General features: G+C 42.0%; 1 protein-coding gene across 3 annotated transcripts in view; it reads left to right on the top strand.

The window, feature by feature from the left end:
- Positions 1–3,801: 3,801 nt before the first annotated feature.
- zgc:152774 (uncharacterized protein LOC553526 homolog) overlaps positions 3,802–24,631 on the top strand; it is a 33,610-nt gene continuing 12,780 nt past the window's right edge. The window contains exons 1-17 of one of the 3 annotated variants that reach the window (XM_031587563.2): positions 3,802–4,130; positions 4,238–4,310; positions 6,658–6,790; positions 7,172–7,392; positions 7,805–7,952; positions 10,436–10,595; positions 11,416–11,544; positions 11,763–11,882; positions 12,141–12,244; positions 13,228–13,383; positions 14,520–14,639; positions 16,310–16,387; positions 18,917–18,956; positions 19,570–19,754; positions 20,148–20,865; positions 21,585–21,835; positions 22,594–22,761. In XM_031587563.2, the coding sequence (XP_031443423.1) occupies positions 4,092–4,130; positions 4,238–4,310; positions 6,658–6,790; positions 7,172–7,392; positions 7,805–7,952; positions 10,436–10,595; positions 11,416–11,544; positions 11,763–11,882; positions 12,141–12,244; positions 13,228–13,383; positions 14,520–14,639; positions 16,310–16,387; positions 18,917–18,956; positions 19,570–19,754; positions 20,148–20,865; positions 21,585–21,835; positions 22,594–22,744 (2,826 nt within the window). In that variant the 5' untranslated portion in view covers positions 3,802–4,091 and the 3' untranslated portion in view covers positions 22,745–22,761. Of the gene's footprint in view, positions 4,131–4,237; positions 4,327–6,657; positions 6,791–7,171; positions 7,393–7,804; positions 7,953–10,435; positions 10,596–11,415; positions 11,545–11,762; positions 11,883–12,140; positions 12,245–13,227; positions 13,384–14,519; positions 14,640–16,309; positions 16,388–18,916; positions 18,957–19,569; positions 19,755–20,147; positions 20,866–21,584; positions 21,836–22,593; positions 23,916–24,631 lie in introns of those variants that run through there. The other 2 variants (XM_031587562.2, XM_031587564.2) reach the window with 2 other exon arrangements.

Raw genomic sequence — 24,631 nt, 5'->3', positions numbered from 1 at the left:
AATTTGGCTGTTCCCATTTCGTGTAAATAGGGGTGAAGAAGGACACTAATTTTAGTTACACGCAGGAAAACATTTAAAATTATTTTTGCCGTTGGTTGGGGGACTTCCCACAGTGGCCAGTGGCCTCACTGTCATGTAAAAATACTCATACTCAACAACCTAACCAATATAGCAACTTCCCAACCACAGATCCTTAGCAACAGGATACAACAACGCTCAGGCTGGTGACAGCCGCAACACGTGCTGCATGTACCCGGGACCTGTAGAGGCCCTCCTTCACAGTACAACATGCTCTGCTTGTAGCCCACAACCGCTAGACACAGCAACATGACAACCCAACCATAGAACCTGAGCATCAGGATACAACAACAAAGATGCCTTTGTGAGCATTTCACTGGGGTTTTCAAGCATCAGTGTTTGGTTGAATTAGGGCCACAACACCTCCAGAAGGCTCAAGGGTGGTGTCCCAAACCCCCCCCCCCCATACTCATGATGGGTCGGAGCACATGCCACCACCAAAGACAACAACAGATACACCTAGAGATACATCTCGACAAGATTTAACATATCTCAGTGTTAATCAGATTAATTTACAGCCTCAAGTCGTCTGCGAGCGCGATAGCCACAACCACTGGCTAGCTTTTTCAAATAAAATAAAATCAAATCAAACTTTATTTGTACGGCGCATTTCATACAAGGAAGTAACACAATGCGCCTCACAGTAGGAAAGAAAAGGGGGGGGGGTTACACTTGTATAAAACACACAGATTTTCAAGAGATAAATGAATAAAATAAAATAAACGTACTAACCGCACTGGCACCGTAAAGGACTACTCAGCACGGTCATCGTCAAACTAAGCTGCTGGGGGGGGGGGGGGTTACAAACACTTGTAAAGAGACACAGATAAGTAAATAAATAAATAAATGTTACATTAATGTTAAATAAATACATTTTACAAGTTACAAAACACTTATAAAAAGACACAGATTTTGCCAGAGATAAATTAACAGGAAATTACGTACTAACCGCACTGGCACCATAAAGGACTGCTCAGCACAGTTATCGTCAAACTAAGAGACAGCTGCTGGGGGGGGGGGGGGGGGACAAATACTTGAAAAGAGACAGAAATAAGTAAATAAATAAATGTTCCATAAATGTTAAATACATTTTACAGTGAGTGATAAGCGAGATCAAAGAGGTATGTCTTAAGTGCATGTTTAAAGGTTTCAACCGTTTCGGCCATTCTTAGGTATTCTGGCAGAGTGTTCCAAAGGTTGGGGGCATAGAAACTAAAAGCTGCTTCCCCATGTCTCTTTGTCCTGGCTTTTGGAACTGTTAGAAGTTCAGTGCCGGAGGACCTCAGGGATCTACTGGGTGTGTACCTTGAGAGCATGTCTGTTATATATTCAGGTGCATGACTATGGAGTGATTTATAGACTAGTAGGAGAACCTTGAAATCTATTCTAAAACTAACAGGTAGCCAGTGCAGTGATTTTAATACTGGTGTGATGTGCGCTCTCCGTCTTGTTTTAGTGAGGACTCGCGCTGCTGCATTCTGTATTGTTTGTAGTTGACTAATGGCTTTTTTTGGTAGACCAGACAAAAGCGAGTTACAGTAGTCTAGCCTGCTCGTGATAAACGCATGCATCAGTCTTTCGGTGTCAGCCTGAGCGAGAAACGGTTGCACCTTAGCAATGTTTCTTAAGTGATAAAAAGATGTTTTAATTATATTTTTGATATGGGTTTCAAAATTGAGATCTGAGTCAAGTATGACGCCTAGGTTTCTGGCTTGGTGCTTGGTGTTAAGTGCTAGTGTTTTTAAGTGTGCAGTTAGTTTCTCTCTCTCGTTTTTTTCACCAATGACTAATACCTCTGTTTTATCTTGGTTTAGCTGGAGAAAGTTTTGTGACATCCATACATTTATATCAGAAATGCAATTTACCAAACAATCAATAGAGCTGTAGTTGTTGGGTGTTACAGAAATATAGAGCTGGGTGTCATCTGCATAGCTATGATAGTCGATGTTGTGCCTCCTAATTACACTACCAAGGGGTAGCATGTATAGACTGAAAAGTAAGGGCCCTAAAATGGATCCTTGAGGGACCCCACAGGTCATACAAATGTTTTTTGAGCTGTGGTCTCCGAGGGCGACAAAGTATTCCCGGCCAGTTAGATAGGTCCTAAACCAGTTTAGGACCGGACCAGTGAGGCCAACCCAATTTTCAAGTCTATCAATAAGGATATTGTGATCAGGCTGCGCTCAGATCCAGAAGGGCCAAGACAGATAGTTTTTTGGAGTCAGCATTAATCCTGAGATCATTTACAACCTTGACTAATGCCGTTTCTGTGCTATGATTGGAGCGAAAACCAGATTGGAAGGTGTCAAATGCACAGTTAGCATCTAGGAAATTATTTAACTGTTTAAAGACAATTTTTTCCAGGATTTTGCTTAGAAAGGGAAGGTTAGAGATGGGTCTAAAATTGTTTAGAACTGAAGAGTCTAAATTGCTTTTCTTCAGGAGGGGTCTCAAACAACTCCTTTAATGATCCTTTCAGTGACCGTCCTTGAAAACCAAAATCCAACGGAGGTGTTGTGGTTGATTTAGCTACAAAGCCTCTAATACCTATCTTCACTGGTTTTGTATGTGCTTGCCAAAACTTGTTCTGACGTACTGCATACTTTAACTTCCTCCTTTCGAATGCTTCCTCATTGGCACTTTCAAAGGGAATCGCTAACGCGATAAAGTAAACAATTTGCTCACACTTACTAAGTGATCAATGCTGTGCATGTGGAATAGCCAATACTTATAAACTTACCTATTAACTACTAAATAGCTACTGGACTGCACTGTATATACCTAACAAGCCACTGTATGACTACCCAGCCAATACATGTTCACAGAATGAAAAATTATGGTTAGACGACATGAAATTACCATTAATTACTACATACTTATCAATGAATTACTAAATACTTACCATGCTATTGGCATTGTATAATACCTGAAGTAATTGAATTCTATGTAACAATGAATGTAGTGTAAGAGGAACTATTAATAATTACCACATATTTACCTAACTACTAAATAATTACCATACTCCAGTCATTGTAAGTACATATGTACTTGTATGTATATGTAAATAAGTTATTGACAGGAAATAACAAATGATTACCAGATATTTACCTACTAATCATGCATATATGTCATTAATGTAGGTAAACTATGTCCTACACTCATAGAGGTATAAAGTTATTTTCGGATAACACAGCCAATAGTTTGGGCTCTCTTTGGATATTGCAAAAACAGGGTGTGACAGGAACATTTTTAAGTAGAGTGATTGATTTGGAGCAGAAAAACAGTCGATGTCTTATGTCAGTCTTCAAACATTTAACCCTCCACTTAAATGTTCTACAAAGTGGTTGCTATGCTTTATGTACTGATTTTGACACAAAAAACATTCTGTAAAGATTAGCACAGCCTCTCTAAAAGTCAAGAGAGCACAATGGCCCCTATTACATCAGGACAGGTGTATCAAAGTAATTTACATATCAGACTGGATTTGTTCTTTGAAATATGAGTCGAGTCAAAGTACTCTTACAAAAATACAGAAAGATTTTCATATTCTCGTTATGTTTTTATGGTATAAATACTCAAGTGCGTAATGCTATGATCAACCAGCTCATTAGATATGACATGGCATTGATTAGAGGCTTTGATGTCGAGACAGTTTATAGCAACAACTACAGACCCGTCAGTGCGAGAGCACACGAACACACACACACCCACATACATACACACAAAGATACGGCTAACAAATTCAATTGGGACATCTTCTCACGGAAGTGAAGTTTGTAAACATAGTGATTTTTGATCCTACCACAACTTGTGCTCGCACTGCATATTTTATATGTTCCCGACAAAAGAACCGCTTTCAAACTGGCTACTTGTACAACTGCGGCTTGCTGGGGCTAAGAAGAGGAAGCAGTTCATAGTCTCGCTCAGGTCCTAGATGTGTGCATTGTTTAACTAGCACAGATCACAAACTGAGGGTGGCGTGTGTTTGGATTGCGCAGTGTGCATAACACAAAATGGCGAGGTTGAGCGAACATGGGATTCGCCTCAGTTCTGTAAGTATTCTTTATACGTTATATTGTGGCAAAGGAATACGATAACTAAATGTTAAAACTGCAATGCACCATCAAGACATTACATGACTGCTATTCTATGCTTTCAGATGAGCCCTTCGTACCTGAATAGTAACTCAACGAGTCACACATGGCCCTTCGGCGCAGTGGCAGAATTAGTAGGTAAGGAGATAAGTGGGTGAGCATGAGTTGTTTTTTGATGACTTTTTGCCAATGATTGATAGTGATTTTTGACAGTAGGCCTGTCTCAAAAACGAAAGACGTTTCGTTTAGTCATTTCTGTTACTTCCGTATGGAGTTGACTGAAGCAGATGGAGTTGCCCTGGTTTGTGTATCAACTTCAGGGCCACCTGTTGCTTCCAGTCCTGCTCTGAGAACTTTTGCCATTTCAACTGTAGCCCGCCCATGTTTGAATCGTTTGATTTGCGCTGCTATTTTTTTTAGTTTTTTGCGCTGCTTACTTTAAGAGTCATGTCTTATGTACAGGCCTAAAAAGGTTTTGGTAAATATTAGTACTAAACGAGATTAACGTTTACTAGACGTCATGGTTCATTGTCTATTCCGTACTTGATGTAGGTTTATATATTTTAGTGGCGTATGTAATATTGTACTCATTCTTAAAAACATTTCCCTAACCATAAGGATGTCCCAGTAAATATAAAAATGCATTATGATATTCTAGAGAAGTTTACACTTGAACGTGAGCAAATGTAATGTTCCCACGTTATATTACTGTATGCTAAAAGGTATAAGCTAAAAGTTATTAAAACAAAAGGTTCACTGTCAATATTGCGTGTCAGAGGGTGCTAAATTAGGGTAAAGTCGGGTAAATTAGGCCATTAGGTGAAATAGGCCATATAAAGTTGGAGTGGCATAGCGCTTTAAGATTCAACAGCCAATTACTCTTCTTTTAATGAAACCGTTGTCACAACAGTTCTTGACGTGTATCAACTATTTGATTGGTTAGAGAACGCTAAGGGAGGCATGCAATATCCTCATACAGACACTGATGAATGAAAATGCCTAGAAAGAGCCATGGCATGCTAAGCAGCAGGCCTAGCTTTAAAATAAGGTTGACATACTGTAAAGGAACAAATTCATCACTAAAATAAAACTTGTAATACAGTATTGGTGGCTTTACCTAATGAATATATAATAAAGTTATATATAGTAATAGTCATATATAGTTAAATATAGTTTCTGGCTCATTTGTATCTTATCATGTTAGCCACACATTTCAGATTTATTTTCTGAGCACTCTTGAACTTGTGGGCTTTAAATTATTTCCATGCGCATTTCAATGGTGATTAAGACGATCTAATACGATTCACCAAAAAGTTACCCAATGTACCTCACATCACCCCAATATCAATGTATAAAAATGTTCTGTATAAACACAAATCTACCTTGTTCCTCATTTTCCGAACCAATCAGAGACAAGACTCCACTCTGTGTGTCGGTATTGGTGTAGATATGCAGGGTGGAGCGTTCAGTGATCGTGTCCATCCCCTTCCGTGTTTAACAACTGTAGAGTGTATTTGAAGGGTGAGCTAATTTCACATCAAAGCTGTCGGTGTGGACTTCAGTTCAGCGAATGTAAAAGCTGTTTTCCGAACTCGAATACACACCGAGGAACCATACCCGAGTCTTCCAGAAAGCGGGGGTCTGGGGTACGGTTCACCTGAAGGGTATTCCAAGTGCATGGTTGAGTGAATTTAGAGTAGGCTAAGTGGCTGAATTCTCCTAGCAAAACAAAGCCATGTGGCTCTTCAATTAGGTGGTTTACCACGTACTCTGATTTAACTTATCCAGGTTTGTCACTAAACTACCTAGCCTGCTTGGATAGGCATACCCACCTGAACTCCAGTGCGGTTCATATTCGAAACCTATCCGATCTAAAACCAGGAAGTAGGTAAACACTATTTATGACCGCTGGCGCTGATGGATCTAAACTCTCTCACAATAAATACATCACCGTTAAATGTACAATATTTATAAACATGCAATTTCCTAAACTGCAAATAATCTACACAACAGACGAGTTGACAGCTATCTTACGTGGTGTGTGTGGGTAGGCGAATGCGTGTCAGCTCCGCAAGCAAAGATGCAAATACATCTCGCATTGCCACTGGTCTCCGCAAAAACCTCCTTTTCGCAGCAGCTAGCATTATTTATTGCAGACCGAAAGTGACTGCTTTGTGTCGTTGCGTAGCGATATAACTGCAGGTTCGTGTCTCCAGCATTATTGGAGCCAAATTCTATGGACGTCCAGAGACTGTGGTTTATGAAACCCAAATAAATTTTAACAGTTGTCTGATGGATATGTCTTTTTAGAGACCCTTGCCACCAGTTTAACTGCCAACAGGTTTGGGTTAAAAAGCGTCTCAGTTGGTTTTCTGAAGAAACTGTATGCCTAATACGTAACCCCTTAGTGATCTAAAACTGGAATACATGTGATAATGTATTCCCCCCCCCCCCCTCTCTCTCTCTCTCAAACACACACACACAGACAATGCCTCAGACCCAGGTGTCACTGCCAAGAAGATTTGGATAGATGTTGTCCAAGTGAAGGACCAGCAGTGTTTGGCGTTCACAGATAATGGCAGTGGGATGACCCCCAACAAGCTGCACAAAATGCTTAGGTAGGTCACAACAGCAGCCTCATGATTGAGACCAGACTTCACAGTTTTTGGAAGGTCAGGACTGGCATCAAATCAGGATTTGAGCTTCAGCAACATCTTTAGCACACGTCTTCATACTAGACGTGTTAGCATTCTTTTGATTGACAAGTAATCCAGACCACGAAGTAGCAATCTAGGATTTGCTATACTATAAGTAATATCTAAGGTTAGGTTTCTTTTTTTGCCTCATGTTTTTCAAATACATTCTCTATATAATATTATAGATATAAATACATTTCAAGTACATGTACTTACTATGTACAGTCACCACAGCAGGATGACATGGTGAATAATTCCTCATTCATTCGCCTCAATAATTCCCTCATTCCCATTTTAACGCAGTTTTGGCTTCACTGACAAAGGCACGGTGAAGGGGAGCCACCAGCCCATTGGCGTCTATGGCAATGGCTTCAAGTCTGGCTCCATGCGACTGGGTCGGGATGCCCTTATCTTCACCAAGAACGGTGGCTGCCAGAGCGTGGGCATGCTCTCTCAGAGCTTCCTGCAGGCCATCAAGGCCCAGGCTGTCATCGTGCCAATCGCCCCGTTTAATCAGCAGACTAATATCCTGGAGACACCCAGTGCTGTGGTTGTCACTGATCTTCTAGCATGTGTGTGTTATGAGTGCATGTGTGGAAGGTGTTTTGCTTGGCAGTGTTTGGAAGGGTTTCGAGTGTGGATGTGCACTTTAAATGCGTGTGTGTGCGTGGGGGCGTATTTGCATTTGGTAATGTGCGGACAGAAGTGAAGAAACACAGAAAGAACTTCTTAGGAGAAGTTGCTCTTTTGTGTGTGTGTGTGTGTGTGTGTGTGTGTGTGTGTGCGTGTGCGTGTGCGTGTGCGTGTGTGTGTGTGTGTGTGTGTGCGTGTGTGTGTGTGAGAGTGCATGCAGAGAGGAAGAGAGTGAGACAGTCTGTATAGATATGTGTCTGTGTCTGTCCACTCTGGTTTTTGTCACCTTAACCACACCTTCACAGACATTAGTAGTGACAGAGGACTCGGAGGCCAGTCTCAAAGCCATCCTCACACACTCCCTCCTCAACACCAAAGAGGAGATTCAGGAGCAGCTCGACACCATCCCTGGGAAGAAGGGCACGAAAATACTCATCTGGAACATCCGAAGGTCAACATCATCATTTTCTGATTTAGATGTAAAGCCTTTAATTGTCTTAAAGGTGCAGTGTGTAGTTTTTAGTGGCATCTATAAGTAGAAATGCAATATAGTATTCATAATTATGTTTTCATTAGTGGATAATTACCTGTAACTATGGATCATTTTTTGTTAGCTTAGAATGAGCCCTTCGTACGGAGTGGGTCTTCTTCCAGGAAAATTGCTGTGTTTCTACAGTAGCACAGAACAGAAAAACTAAAACACTGGCTCAAGAAAGGGCTTTTCACATTGTTACGGTTTACAATTGTAAAGGGAAGGGTATTCAGCTGGTTGCAATTCAGCAACCTCACCACTACATGCCACTAGAAACTACATACTGTGCTTCTAATCATGTTTTGGAGATTCACATACATGCACACTTCCAGCTCTTAGGTTACCGCATTGTAGGTTTATGGTGCTTTGAGGTCAGGGCGTTTGTTCTCCATTTGGGGATAGGTGGCTAAGTTAAGACTGTACAGAGAAAATGCAACAAGCTGATGGTGTGAAAAGAAATGAAGTAATCTACAAGGATAGCATGTATGACAGATACAGTACAAAAGAACTCCACTGGGCTTGCTTTTACTGTAGTTTATTAAAAACTATCACAAACAGTCAGCATAGCATAGTAAGTAGGTTGCTTACAAACAGTGTATACAGTAGCTTACATGTTCACAAGAGGTCACAGAAGTCTTTCATTACCAAATAAATAGCAAAGACATTGCATTTGTAGATCTTAAATTGGAGGCATAACGTAGTAGTAGGTAGTAGTAGTAGAATTACGTTTTGGGTTTGGTATGAGACTGCCCATTCCTCTTGTCATCCATGGATTCCGTGTGCACAAGAGTATGCATTGGCCATGCGACGAATGACCATAATAGATGATAGAAGACTTGCAGGGTTTTCAGATTCACCCATGTTGCACAGCGGCGTTGTTTATATCCCACCGGCTGTGGTGTTCTGTAAAGATGAACCTGACCTCTGATCAGTAGCGGAGCTTCAATGGGTGCCAAGCCCCACAGCTAGCAAAAATACTGGTGTAAGCAGTGTTAGCTTGTATGATCACTTTGAAAAAGATGTGTTCAACAAAAATGTTAACCACAGTCTCTGATTTACTGATCGAAGCTTTTAATCGATAGTCCCTTCTAAAACACACAACACACTCATGGGTGCCTGCAAGGGGAGAAAGAGACGGCATGACATGCTCTTGGACCTGTAAACAAACAATGAAAGCTCAAGTTACACAACATTCTCCCTTCGCAAAATGTGCATGTGCTCATCTGGACCTGGGTGACCTCTTCACAGGCCAGGGTTTAGTCTTATACCCAAGCCAATGACATTAATCTGGCTACCCTTTATAAAGTATATAAATATAAATATATATATATATCCAACCCTTTATAGAATGTATCTCACAATTCCTGTGAGTAGTGCGCTGGCAGAGTGTTCCTTCAGTTGCTTTAAACTATTAAACTTAGTTGCATTCCACCATGGGCGAGGAAAGTTAGCTGCAAACATTGATTTGGATACGGTTTGCAACACGTTGGTGGAATGAAATGTCTCAAGGTAAATTTGAGGGGCTAATGTTGTCTCAGAGTTATAAGCCTGTATCACTGGTCACATTTAATATGAAATCAAATGCAGAATGTTGAGCCTATTTCTATATATGTAATATGTGTAATCGATGATTTAATTTCCTACCAAACAGTCTAGCGGCCTAAACCACAACTTAAGTAGGCCAGCTGTGGTCTAGATATAGCCTGCATCAGTGTACAAACATGTGGTCCTGTGTGGCCTATGGACAATCAGGGACAGAAAGTCGGTGTGTGTGTGTGTGAAAAGAACACTCACTGCTCCACTGATTCTTGTCATTGCACCCATCGGCAGGAAAGATAAACTCCACCCCTGCCTCTGATATATTTTTTTTTGACGTTTTGCTAACTGACATTAATGCCATAAAATGCATATTGTGTGTATATATGTGTCATCTGCCTGCCTTAGTTAGAAACAATATCCATGGTTTGATGACCTACAATTGTTTCCTTTGCTGCATAGAGTCCAGTGCTGCTTTTGTATGTCATTATGCTGTTCAGTGTAATTGGTCTTATTCACATTTCCATACTGTTGGGAGAATGTCCCTGACACTCTCAAATTGGGAACACACAACAATATGAACTTCAGTGAATAAAACACAATGCTCAGCCTATGCTGACTGTGATATACGTCTTACCAACCAGTCTCTAGAATGGAATCGGTATTTACCTTACTCATTGATATATATATATATAGATGAAGGAAATTATTACTATCAGCTCTTATGTATGTTTTATATATTTTTAAATGAATTGCTGCATCTAAAACGAAAGTACTAGGTCACACTAGCCAGTCATGGCATTGCATGTTTGTAAGGTATTTCTAGCATGTCTCAATATGTCCTGGTTGCTGGCTGTCGTAAACAGGAACCAAGACGGGAAGCCAGAGTTTGACTTTGACACCAATGGGCACGACATCAGACTGCCAGAAATCCAGAGCGAGGAGTTGGAGAGGAAAGGGAAGAAGAGCTACACAGGACCCCGCCGAACGGACCAGATCATCCCAGAGATGGACTACTCTCTGAGGGTGGGTCGCCATGGAGATAGAGGATGATGTGGATGAGAAGTCAGATGACTAGTTAGAAGTAGAATGAGAGAGAGAAGTGTGTGTGTGTGTGTGTGTGTGTGTGTGTGTGTGTGTGTGTGTGTGTGTGTGTATGTGTTTGTGTGTGTGTGTGTGTGTGTGTGTGTTATACTGTGTGTATTTGTGTGAAACATTTTGCACACTGTGTTTATATATTATAACAATAGCAGAATTGCTCTTTTATGCATGCAGCATTTTTTTTGTAAATTTCACCATGATTCTGAGTACTGCATTCATCTTCAGTCAGTCAGGCTGCGTAGTAAAGTCAGGCTGTTTCTGTTTGACCAACTTTTAATGATTAATGTGTTATATCAGCTGCATTCTGGACGTCATCTCTAGCCAAGGCTATATCGTTATTTTTGGCAAACAGCAGCTCTGTAACTTATCTTTCATTATAAGAAGTTGTAGTTAAAGCCCACAATGTCAGGCAAAACAGATCTTTAATTTTTGGGTTTGCCAGGATCTAATAGTCACTGTATAGAATAGTGTAGTGTGGTAATAATAATGTACAGTGGTTAAAATGATCCAAATGCAGTCCTCTCACTTGGTTTACTGATGTATACACTTCCAGGAGGTTTTAGGAGGACGCTTTGAGATCAGCTTGGAACAACCAAAGACTTGCTGCATTAGACTTTGTGGTACATTTTTGTGATTGGGTAACTGTTTATAGTTGACTGATGTTTTTTCAGTATACTGTGCATTTCAGTTTTCAGCTGTCTAATTCCCTCCCCTCTCTCTCTCTTTCCATCTCGTTCTCATTCAGGCATATCTGAGCATTCTTTACCTGAAGCCAAGGATTCAGATCATTCTCAGACAGAGAAAGGTCCATACCAAACTGGTGGCAAGGAACCTGTCCATGATTGAGAATGATGTCTACAAGCCACACTTTATTGTATCCACTCTGAAAGTCTCTCATAGGCTTAGTTTCCAAGCCTGAGATTTTTAATGAAACTTGATGGTAGAAAGAAATGGTGGATTATCTTCACCTGGTGAGAAGTAGGTGTGTCAGTCACCAGGGACCTCACAAGAGCTCATTGTTCGTTTTTCATGCATGGTTAGCTGTCTGTGTTGCGTGCCACGTGTGTTGTTCTCCTGATCCAGCACAAACAGAACGAACGTGTCAGGATCACCTTTGGCTTTAACAGCAAGAACAGGGATCACTTTGGCATCATGATGTACCACAGGAACAGGCTCATCAAGTCCTATGAGAAAGTGGGCTGCCAAATAAAAGTAAGCATCACATTGGCCTTAACAGTGACGCATGCAGTGCTGCCTTTATAGCTTTCCTATGTTTGTTCTTGTTTTATATCTGTAAACCGTTGATATTTATATGTTATTTATATTTATACGTTGTATAAGATGTTCCACCCTTAATAGAATGGGTGGATCCAACATACTCATGCAAGGTCCTGATTAAGTGATATTTGCTGCCTTCTTTCTCATCACCCATCACACATACACAATGCATAGTGACCCTCCATCTCTTAGTCCTCAGGGCAAAGATCGGGAGTTGGAGTCATTGGGGTGATTGAGTGCAACTTTTTGAAGCCTGCTCACAACAAGCAAGACTTTGAGTACACCAAAGAGTACAGGTGGGTCATCACTTTGAGTTCTCGAACTTAACCACACACGGTACAGTTTGTCGGTATGGTAGACCACAGAAAACTACTGGAATTCCCCTTTACCATTCACACGGTGGTAAATGATAATGGTGGTTTCCTGGTAAAAAAAAAAAAAAAAACCACTACCGTGGCATTTTCTGTAGCAGTACACAACAAGAAGTACAAGGTTGGTCCAAAGAAAGAATCAAGACAGGTTCATGTTTTAGTTGACAGCAGTACTCAGGCTGATATGTCGTCATCTGACTGAGCTCGGCAGCTCTCTGTCTGATTCCTTGTGGTGCACTTGAGTGCCTATCGCAGATGGAGTAGTGAACTACATCATCATAAAGACAGCTAGTAGACAGACGCATACTGCGCAAGATGGCCGATCCGCACTTGAGTTTATGAGTCATTTATTGAGGCGACAGAATCATCAAGGTGCGTCTCAGTCAGAGTGATTGAGACAGTCATAGAGGCTGGAGAGTGGAGAGACTACAAAGCTCTCATATGAAAGAAGAATTATTTTTAATGCTTGAATCCACTAGGTGGAAAAACATCAGTGTTAAGGGAAAGTCTATACACCAGAATGACTACTATAGGTGACTGGAGAAGAACACAGAAGTGTGAATTTCGGAATTGAATAGGAAGGCAGTGAACTCATTGTAATGGTGGAATATCAAATTGTTCAGGCAACATTTGAGCACTGCTTAGAACTAGAGAAATGCTACCAGTTTCAAGACATATATGCAGGTACTTGTATATGCACTCACAAAAGGTGAAACAAGCGTCATGACAGAGTAAATGTTATCCTCATATTGTAATTCTCTTTTCTGTTAATTTCAAAGACCTTTTTACGAGAGTGAAAAAAATGTTTAAAGCCGGTTTGTTGGAGGTATTTTGCGTGTGGATCATCTGGCATTGTACAGTATGAATGTGTTGTGATGGAGCTTGTGTTGTGATGGATGTCCACACAGACTGACACTGGCAGCCCTTGGCCTGAAGCTCAATGACTACTGGAGAGAGAAGAAGGAGAAGAAAGCCAAAGAGAGAGAGTTTAATGCTCTCTACAAGCACAGCAATGAGGAGAAGGACGAGGACGAGGACGAGGACAAGGAGGAAGCCGAAAAAGAGTGAGTGAGAAGTAGATAACTGTTTGAGCTTTGACACGGTTTAACCACCTAGTTCCTCTTAGTTGATATACCCAAGGAAACACCTGAATGGTGTGTGTCTGTGTGTCGTGTGTGTGTGTGTCTGTGTCTGTGTGTCGTGTGTGTGTTCAAGTGCTTCTTAGAATGATTGCAACATGCAAGCAAAAATTACCAGAAAGCAACCCAAATATACCACAGCAGACATCCTCAGCAAAACATATCCTCAACGACACACAGCTAAAACTAAACTGTATAGGGATGTTTAAATTAGTAAGTAGATTAAATCTGGTGTAGGTGGGTCTGGAAAGGGAAATTCAACCCACATGTGTTCTTATCTCAGTCTGAAAGTATCTTTTCATTCTCTTTTGGTTAATGTATTTATATGATAACTCTCTCATCATCTCTGTTCATCTCTCTCCCTTTCCACTCTGAATATGTGCTGCCCAGAAAAAGTTGCACAGAAATAAATAGATGTATTTGTCTTAGTATAAAATATGAGGTGTATGAGATGTGACCTGGCTGAATGATGTAAACATCTGCTGTCTTCCAAGAGGTTTCATAACGTTATGTAGGCAAGGCAAAACACTTCCTCGTCTCAGCAGGTCAGCTTCCCCATTTTCAGAACGAACATAAGAAAATGGCGACGTGTTGTCTAGACAGTGAGGTATTTTTGCGTCCACAGTCTTCTCAATCTATATTAGCAGAATGCTGAATATATGCCTAAAACTTGGAAATCAGGATTCATATATTCCTTTAAACATCAGGGTACCCTTTCCTTCTCTCATTGTCTTTGCTTCTCAGTATTTAGTCTACTGTGTGTTTGTGTGTGTGTGTGTCTGTGTGTGTGTGTGTCTGTCTGTGTGTGTGTGTCTTTGTGTCCATGAGTCCATGTGTCCATGCCACCAAGATGTTTTTGCGTCCATAGTCTACTCTAACTTAATTAACCATATGTTGAATATATGCACAAAACTTGGAAATCACCTTTAATATATTCCTTTAAACATCAGCGCACCCCTTCATTCCTCTCCTTGTCTTTGCTTCTCAATAGTTAGTTTACTGTGTGTGTGTGTGTGTGTGTGTGTGTGTGTGTGTGTGTGTGTGTGTGTGTGTGTGTTCAGAGAATTGAAGTGGGTGCAGTGTGAGGAGTGTTTGAAGTGGCGGGGAGTGCCATCCCATCTGCTTGCTGGAGCAACGCCTGAAGGATGGACCTGCAGTCAACATCCAAACCCGCGCAACAGGTAAGACCCACCTTACCCTCCACTAAAAGCCCCATGAACAAGGCCCATCTCTGGGTTAGCCAAAGAGTGTGGTCCCCTGATGGTCCCTGGAACCTCTGACGGTCTCAATAACAAGTTGCATGTAAAGGGTCAAGCATTCACTGTAGGTCACTGTTCTCCCTGAAAGACTGCTGTATAGATGTACATTAACAAGATGTTGAATTCAGTTATTCCTAATACAGCACTTTCAGGACAGAGTATTGTTACAAAAGCTTCATATTGAAGTGCACTGCCCCAAAAGCAAGGCTGACTTGGCTGAGATCAGCAACCCTTCACAATGAAGGACTCAGAAGAATCACACTGGTGATGTATGTGATGTGATGTGACACTGGTGATATCTTTGCTACTGTAGAGTGAATTTAGAAGGTATTCAGACCCCTTTGTTTTCGTATATTTTGTTATGTTGCAGCCTTAATCGTTTAGATTCATTTTTTTCCCTCAACAATCTACACTTAATACCCCAGAGTTTTAGAAAGTTTTGCAAATTTATTAAAAAGGAAAAACAATTTGCTATGACACATGGTGCCTTCCATTTCACTTGATCATCTACGAGATGTTTCTACACCTTGATTGGAGTCCACCTGTCGTAAATATAATTGATTGGACATGCTTTGGAAAGCCAGACACATATAAGGTCTCACAGCTGTCCATGCATATCAGAACAAAAGCCAAGCCATGAGGTTTGGAGCGGATTTGACAGGATTGTGTGGAGGTACAAATCTGAGGGAGGCTACACACATTCTGCTGCATTGAAGGTTCCCAAGAGCACATTGACCTCCAAATCCTTAAATGGAAAAAGTTTAGAACAACAAGGACTCCTCCTTCCTACAGCTGGCCACCCAGCCAAACAGAGCAATCGGGGGAAGAAGGACCTTGGTGAAAGAGGTGACCAAGAACTCGATGGTCACTCTGGCTGAGCTCCAGAGATTCTGCGTGGAGATGGGAGAAAGTTCCAGAAAGACAACCATCACTGCAGCACTCCACTGATCTGGGCTTGATGGCAGACAGGCCAGACGGAAGCCGCTCCTTAGAGAAAGACACAGGATAGCCTGCTTGGAGTTTGCAAGAAAGTACTTAAAAGACTCTCAGACTGTGAGAAACAAGATTCTCTGGTCTGATGAAACCAAGATTGAATGATTTGGCCCCAGTTGTAAGCATCATGTCTGGAGGAAATCAGAATTCAAATGATTTAAACATGAGGCTGCAACTTAAAAAGTGAAGAGGTCTGAATACTTTCTGAATGCACTGTGTGTGTTGAACTGACTTCACACCCTGGTTATATATTTAACACGATACTTGTGCGACTGACTTCACACATTGCTGTGCTCCTGTGTGAAATGAGCTGAATCTCAGGCTCATTCTAAGGATTTAGTTTGTAGCTCAAACCCTCATGGTTGTGAGATATGATCAAACTCATTTTGCACAAGAGTATAACGGTGCGTGGGTTCTACTGAAGCACTCAACGATTTGAGTGTTGTAACCAAGTTCAATATGACATGTTGGTATCTTGCTTCATCATCCACTAAAACCTCCTACCATACAGTACCTGAAAGAAAGCAGAATGTGTAGATGCTATTGCGTGTGTAGATGCTAATGTGTTTGTGTCTTGGTGGTTTGGTTGTTGCCAAAAGGAGTTGTGATATACCAGAGGAAGGAGAGGACACAGAAGAGGAGCCGACCCCCAGCTATGAGAAGACGGTGAAAAAACAGTTAAGTCGCAGAATCTCTCTCATGTCTGAACGAGTATGTGTGTGTGTATGTGTGTGTGTGAGCGAGTGCGTGCGTGTGTGGCTATGTGGCTATGTGCCTGTGTGTTCACTGAGAGTACTTGAGTCCTTGGTGTGTGTGTGTGTGTGTGTGTGTGTGTGTGTGTGTGTGTGTGTGTGTGTGTGTGTGTGTGTGTGTGTGTGTGTGTGTGTGTGTGTGTGTGTGTGCGTGCGAGAAAGAGAGAGATTGGGCACATATGTGAAAAAGAAAGTACACGGTCTGGTGTGTGTAGGTGTTCGTTGATTGGTATTTTTGCACCTGTGGTTTATGACCACATCCGTTACTTTTAACTGCATCCTTGGTGTGTGTGTGTGTGTGTGTGTGTGTGTGTGTGTGTGTGTGTGTGTGTGTGTGTGTGTGTGTGTGTGTGTTTGTGTGTAGAATTCTCTAACTGTTGGTTATTTGAAGGAGGAGTCAGGCGATTCTGGAAAAATATTGTTGATATTTGAATTCAACAGCCAAACCAATATAGCCCCCTCCCTTCAGATATAATGCCCCCAATCCATGGATGTGTATTGCCAAGGCAACAAGACTAATGACTAGTTGACCAAAAGAGAAAACAAAACCAAAAGCAAAACAAACATTAACATAAAACACTTTTAAACGAACGACATGCAAGCACTCAAACACAGCGTGTAAAACACAATGGAGTAAAACCTAACAAAAGATTGTTTTTGCAAAACTTTGTGGCCATAAAACCCTTCGCAAACTTCGTATGGACAAATACCTTGATATAGAAAAGACAATGTCACAGCAAGCAATGTAACTACCGTTGTACACTGTCACTGTCGAATTGTGGGTAATGTAGTCTATGGTGGGACAACAGACACTCATCAGAGGGACAAAGTGGTCAAGAAGGGGAATAGAGCTGAATCATGGCATTTAAAATAGACTGGTGCCAGTGGCTGTCCTATAGGCGAGAGTGAGGGATTTAAATTGAATTCTAGCAGTGAAGGGTGACCAGCAGAGGAGTTACATGTGTCCTCGTTGGCTGATCACAGACCAAACACGGAGCTGCATTCTGAATAATGTGCAGTCTCACAACACGTGCAAGCAGGCCTGTTAAAATTGCAGTTGCATTGCAAGAGTCTAGTTTAGAAATAACCAGGGCTTAGACAAGAAGTTGTGTGGCATATTGTATGAGACAGGGCCTGTGTGAACCGACCTACAGACGAAGTTGAAGTTGCTCATTAATTATAACACCCAAATTTCGGGTCAGTGAAGACGAACCAAGCTGGATGTTGATAATTAATGTTAATGTTGAATGATGTGGGAAAGTTTCCTGAACTAAGTGAAGCATTGACTACATGCGTGATAGCAGGTTGAATCCCAGAGGACATGTCGTTGGACGACTCCATTGAAGAAGCATAGACTTTTTCCTCATTACAAGTGGAGAATGAACGCAACAATGCGTCTATGTCCAGACAAGGTCAAACCCGTGTAGGAGGATCAGAGAGTTGCGCACTAATGGCAGCACCGTTTTCAGTTAAGAAAGTTTCAAGGCCATTAGCAGAGTGGGAGGATTAAGGAGGAGTAACTGATGGCAGAGGTGGAGGTGGAGGGTTAATGAGCAGGAACTGATTAAGGAGGAGGAATAATAGGATGTTCTAGGAGACGCACAGAAAATCTAATGAAGTAATTTTCTGCAGTGCAATTGTGCAATAGTATGAGATCTAGGTCCTTACTGGCCTTATGAGTAGGAGGGTTGTGGACATGTTTGTAAACGTGACACAGTTTGTAAATACATGTTTGTAAATGGGACACAGTTTGTAAATACATGTTTGTAAATGAGACACAGTTTGTAAATTCATGTTTGTAAATGGGACACAGGTACCTGCTTGCAAGCTAACCAGTTGGGATTAGCCATCACTAACATTTAGCAAATGGCACAAAACAAAACTGACTATTGGTTCAATCAAACATAGCAAAATGAATGTTGCCCACCTGTCAAGCAGAAACAGAGCAACCTCTGCACCCGTCTTTATGCCTATCAACTCTCTGAGGTCTCTCCACCATGTGAAAGCCTCACCGATGTTAATGCGGCTCTTCGCCCTTGCCTGATGATGGCTCTTTTTTTCTTCAGGTTTTGTTCTTTTGACCTTCCTGTCTTTGTCTGTTTCTTGGCCATCTCTTATTCTTTGACGATGTGATTATGTTGTGGGGTTCAGTACGTCAGCATGTCTCTCTACAAAAAGTGTATTGGATTAGAATCACTGACTGTACCTTCAAGGTATTTCAGCATGTAAACCTACAACATGATTACTTTTAGACTTCTTTTTTTCTGTCCTTTGTAGCTATAGGGGGTTTTTCTATCTGACAATCTCTGCACCGCAGCTGGTCGTTAATTAGACGGTTGTAATCTTAACCTTCAAGAGTTGTTCTCTGGCGGCGACAGACTAGTGAGAGTTCCTCTCACTTTTGTAAGAACATGGTGATGACTTGCTCTAAATTTCTTCATGCTTTATCTTTAGGGACCAGGTTCACGTGAGGAGGAGAGTGAAGTCACAGGAGGTAAAATTCTTTATTGTTTATTGTGTGTTTGTTTGTTTGTGTGTGTGTGTGTGTGTTTGTGTGTGTGTGTGTGTGTGTGTGTGTGTGTGTGTGTGTGTGTGTGTGTGTGTGTGTGTGTATAAGAGTCACAACACATTTTCTTTAGTTTTTCTCAGCTCTTCTCTCACGATCAACAATGCATTTCTTACCCATTTCTACACTACAATAAACATAGATATACCATCCCTATTGATTTCCTATAGGAGACCATAGAAAGACTAAATGGATCTGGGCATACATACGTACATTTGTGTTTTAAAGAATGTGTTAGCGAGACCGTTTGTGGCCGCTGACACTCTGTCCCCACAGTGTACGCAGTAGTATGTCAGAGTGCATGGTTTCAGGTCAAGTTCAAGTGTGTATGTGTGAAACCATCACAAAAGGAAGTAGTGTGAGCAGTCACTGTGCAGTGTGCACATACGTAGTGTCTGAGTCCCTGATGGTGTGTCTTTAAGTGTGCACATAGTGTCTGAGTCCCTGATGGTGTGTCTTTAAGTGTGCACATAGTGTCTGAGTCCCTGATGGTGTGTCTTTGAGTGTGCATATGACCAGGTGTGTGTGCGTGGCTTCACAGGAGAAGAAGAGGAGCCGGCACTCCCTGACGCGAGGCCTGTCTGACCCCTTGGTCACATCCCAGATGGACTCAGCAGAGCAAGAGGAGGAGGAGGAGGAGGAGGAAGAGGAGGAGGAGGTTGAAATGGAGGAAAAAATGGAGAAAAGAATGGAGATGAGACAAACCAAAGAGAGACGAACGTACAGGTCTGGGGAACCCACATCTGTTTGGGAATTAAACAATGGCCTCACTCTTCAATAAGCATGTACAATATAACCTGTATGATGGCATTGGTTGTTGGTAATGATTTCTCAATAATTTCCACTCTTTCCATTTTGTGGTTAGATAGCAAGCTGTAACATACTGATTCACTTTCATTCATTTCCAAAGGTCTAGACATTCAAATGATTGCATGCAATAGTGCATGCTAGCTCATAATCAGTGAAAGTGAAATATTTGAGTATTATAATACATACCCTATTGATCCCATGCATTCCTTGTTACATTTAGTTTGAATACAGGTCTTGCCATACATGAAATTGAGATGTTTTTTTTTTTTTTCATTTTATTCTGACTTTTATTCTATTGTTATGCTTCAGCAACAAGAGGAAAGCTTCGGAGCTTCAAAAAGACAAGGCTAAAAAGCTATGCTCAGGCGAGCAGCCTGAACACGCCGTTCCAGACGGCAGCGGCCAGGAGAAGAGAGGAACAGAGGCCACACCTCAAACCTCACAGGCCTCAGACGGCAAGCCAACCCAGCCAGATGTACGCCTTTCCGGCGACGAGCCGACCCCAGCGCAGGCCCCTCCCGTGCAGGCGGAACCGGTCAGGGACCCCCAGGGCCGGCCGCTCTCCTCCACATCCGGCAGTGTGTGGCCCCACGCGCCCATGACCCCGGGCTCGCACCCGCCAGCCTGCGCCCAGACGGTGGTGGTGCCTCCGCTGAGCCGCACGGGCAGGCAGAAGGCCGGCTCGCTGGCCCAGGAAGAGCTGGACCGCTCCATCCTCAACCAGCGGCTGGGCCAGCTGGAGAGGGAGGCCAAGCGGCTGCGCAGGAAGCTGGGACTGAGTACCTCAGCGGCAGAGGAGGTGACCCAGGCGGCCGGCGCCGGTGGCCAGCCAGAGGGTCAGCCTCCACCGTCTGCCGGTCAGGGCGAGACGCCAAACGGGGCGGCGGTGGAAAACAAAAGCGTGTCATCGGGGGAGAGTGTGTGTGCCACTCTGGATGTGCAGAGTTCAGTGCCTACTGTTGACCTGACTACCACGGGGCAAATGTTGATGGAGCTCACTGCTGAAAAGCAAACACAGGCAGCAAAGGTGAAATATGAAGAAGATAGTAGGCTACTTCTCAAGCATGCTAACCTTACAACATCAGTGTACGATGTCATTGTCGCAATACATAGGCATCTAACCTTACAACATCATTGTAAGATGTCATTGTCGCAATTCATAGGCATCTATCTATAGCTCATTGTAGATATACCATGGCAGAGACAAAGGCAGAAGCCAGTAGCATTACAGATTTGGAGACACAAGATAGGCAGTTCAAGAAAAGAAGGATAGCGATGCTGACGCTGCATGTATTGGGTTTTGAAGTTGATAACAAATGCAGAAGTTACCACTCCTTTGCCACAAACCACATTAAGTTGTCAATTAATGCAAAAATACAGAAGTTCATTGCCTTGCAGAAAACTACAGAGAACTTTTGTTTTGTTCATATCGTAGCACCATGCAGGTGTAAATGGTTTGATTAATGATGCACTGTCATTGATATAGTCTCAACATTGTCTCTTTCAGTGGGGGATGGTAAGAGACCTATGGTTTTGTTTAAGATATTACATTTGTAAAGACAAATTAAGTTTGGAAATTAAACAGAGTTTGGTTACTTGGTGGCAAATTCATGGTGTGGGAACCAGAGGTGATCAGAGTTCTTAGTTCTTAGGGTAGAACAAAGTTCATCCCCACAAGTGAATACCATACCACTTCCCCTTTACCTCCATAAACGAAACCTTAATGTATCTCCCTGTCTCTCGCAGTCACAGGAGAGTGATCTGACTGCGATGCCTCATCAGAGGAGCATTACTCAGAGCAGTCAACAGGGGGAGCCATCGAGCCCAACGGATGAGCAGTTCTGCAACAAGAAATATTCCCCCATGCAGCTCCAGCAGCCACTGCTTGCTGAGGTGCATCGGCTGAGGAAGGAGAGAGAGGCACTACTGAACAGAGTGAAGCAGACGGAGAGGAGAGACAGACAGACGCGAGACCAGAGCACAAACACAATCGACAGGTCAGTCCGACAGGTCATGCACCTATCCACATCCACACACACACACACACACACACAAACACACACACACACACATCCGCACACACACACATCCACACACACACATCCACACACACACACACACACACACACACATCCACATCCACACACACACATCCACATACACACACATCCACACACACACACACACAAACACACACACACACACACATACACACACTCACACACACACACACATCCACACACACACACATCCACATCCACACACACGCACACAAGAGAGAGGTGTCCTCATAGAACATGTATGCACATGACCACAAATACATGAACATGAACACACCCATACATACAGGAGAGTATGTCTACATAGAGTAGATACATGCACATACATGCATGAGATATACATGCATATAAAACACATGCATGCACATACCCACTCTCTTGGTTGCATGCACACACAAAAACATCTTGCCGATAGATAAGCACACATACATTAATACACTATGTTTAGAGACAAGTAAGGAAGTTTAATGGGCTCATATGTGAGCATTTTCACACCTAAGGTGCAAAAGTACAAACCCAAAACCACATGTCAAAGACATTCACACACTCACTTACACTTCCCGCACATCTCAGAGGCGTGATGTCTCAGTGTGAAGAAGGCGACGCGCACGTATGCTTTTTTTTCTCTCGTTCGAGCTCCCTCGTGAACTTGTTAAAATCGCCTCTCTTCTTCTTTTCCGCATCGCTCACGGCAGCGTTCCCACGGACCGCCTGCGCACCATGAGGAGAAATGTTGTGGCTCTTCTGTCCTCCATCCTGCCACACCTGGACCTACAGGGGATCAGTTACGACACTGGAGATGTGGACAGCATCCTTCAACAGATCATTGAAGCTAACAACCTTTGATCACCCACACACACACACACACACACAAAACCGTTAAGATCGATGTCCTATAAGCTTATTTTAGAATTTAATTTGCTTTGTTAGATTTTGATACCTTGCTTTTAGTTAAGTTACCTATTACTAATTCAGTGTGTAATTTAAACACGGTTCTATGCTTCTAAGCAGGTGTTTAATGTTGAAGAGAAGGAGATGCATCACCAGTCCATCCCTACATAAATTAAACCCTCTAAACATAATGAAGGGCTCTTGTCTTCAATCTGTCAAAATAAGGACAAACGTCAAAGCAGCATTAAGAACGATCTCATACTGTTTACAACATTTACACCAAGAAGCATTATTGCCAAGAAGTGTACTCCTGTTCAGGACAATTTTAACTAATCGTTTAATGCAGTGGTTCACAAACTTCTCATGGCCGACCACCCTTTGACAATAAGAAAAAGAAAACGCGCCTCCCCCATCCCTCCCTTACAAAGTAGGCTATAAACTCAGCACCAGATAGGCTAGTGCTCTAAGACAGTGGTACCATAGTGTGGGGCGGGCCCTCTGGGGTGTGGGCTGAGGGCAAAAGAACGGAACGAGAACCCTTAACAACCAACTACTGGTCAAATGAAGTATTGCAGAGCTCTTAGAGCATAGTAGCCTGTAACTAGCCTATCTGGTGATGAGTTTATAGCCCAATGTGCAATTAAATACTATCAATACTATCATACGGTCAGGGCCTACCATTTAGCCTATATGCTAGAAGGCAAAGCTAGTCTAATTATTAATACATGGACGTGCGCCATTTTTACACAAGAATAAAAAAAGGCCTAACTTAAATATTTAACTTTGATGAAATTAAATGGAACATGTTCAACTATTCGAATATAGAAACACTGTTAAAGAAAAGCTATGCATCAGCTATTTTTAGATTTAATTAAAAAACGGTTACAGTCTAATATGAGCATTTCAATCTTTGCACAACGCTGTAGGGAGGAAGAGAGGGAGGTGTGGGGGCCATTTTTTTTCCTCATTGTCAATGGTAAACTGATAAAATATTTAAGTTTAACTGATTGATGAAATGTAATTGTTACCAATGTTAAAGAGAACATTGCAAAAGCTGATAAACATGTTTTTTGTAATATTTTTATTAAAACCTAAACTGATTTATGAAATTAAAATGAAAATGTTCCTTTTGGTTGCCCTCAAAATTATTCTTGTCTTGTCAGTGTAGTCATTTGAATCATGAGTTGCTGTGCGGGTACCAGTACCATCATGTTAAGCATTTTATGTTGTTGTCTCACCATACTCAAGAGTACCCAGATGAACCCTTGTCCATCTCATGATGCAGTGTAATCAAAAGAGCACGACAGTCACAACATGACTAATGTAATGGTACTTTCGTTTATTACACAAGATGTGATACAGTACTGATCAATAATTATGCAAAACCACCTACAGTGTAGTAATATGAAATAAATAACTCAGGCTGTGGAGACGATACTTGGTATTTTAGGCACCAAACACCGACACTGATGCACATTTTCATGTGACCGTTGAAGGGACGTGTGGTAATTACCGCGAGACACCAGTGAGCACGTAAACACGAAGTAGTCACAAGCGGTCCGTTTCAGTTAAAGCATTTTCACAGTTAAGATGCACATGAAAACACTGACGCGTACCAAGACTCACTTTGTAATCGACCAACAGTGTGTTAGTAAAGTGGAAGGAGGGTCAGTCAATATGAGAATAAACCATCCAGATTTCATCTTGGTGGTGAAATCCATGTACATTACACCTTCTCTCCAGGTTTCTGTCTTACAGGCATACATCCATTAATGATGATCATGGATGACATGTGATGTCATCATTTGAATTATTTAGTTGACTAGACTGCTACAGGCAAAC

Source organism: Clupea harengus, chromosome 20, assembly GCF_900700415.2.
Source record: "Clupea harengus chromosome 20, Ch_v2.0.2, whole genome shotgun sequence".
Classification (NCBI taxonomy): domain Eukaryota; kingdom Metazoa; phylum Chordata; class Actinopteri; order Clupeiformes; family Clupeidae; genus Clupea; species Clupea harengus.
This window is presented reverse-complemented; position numbering and strand designations above follow the sequence as displayed.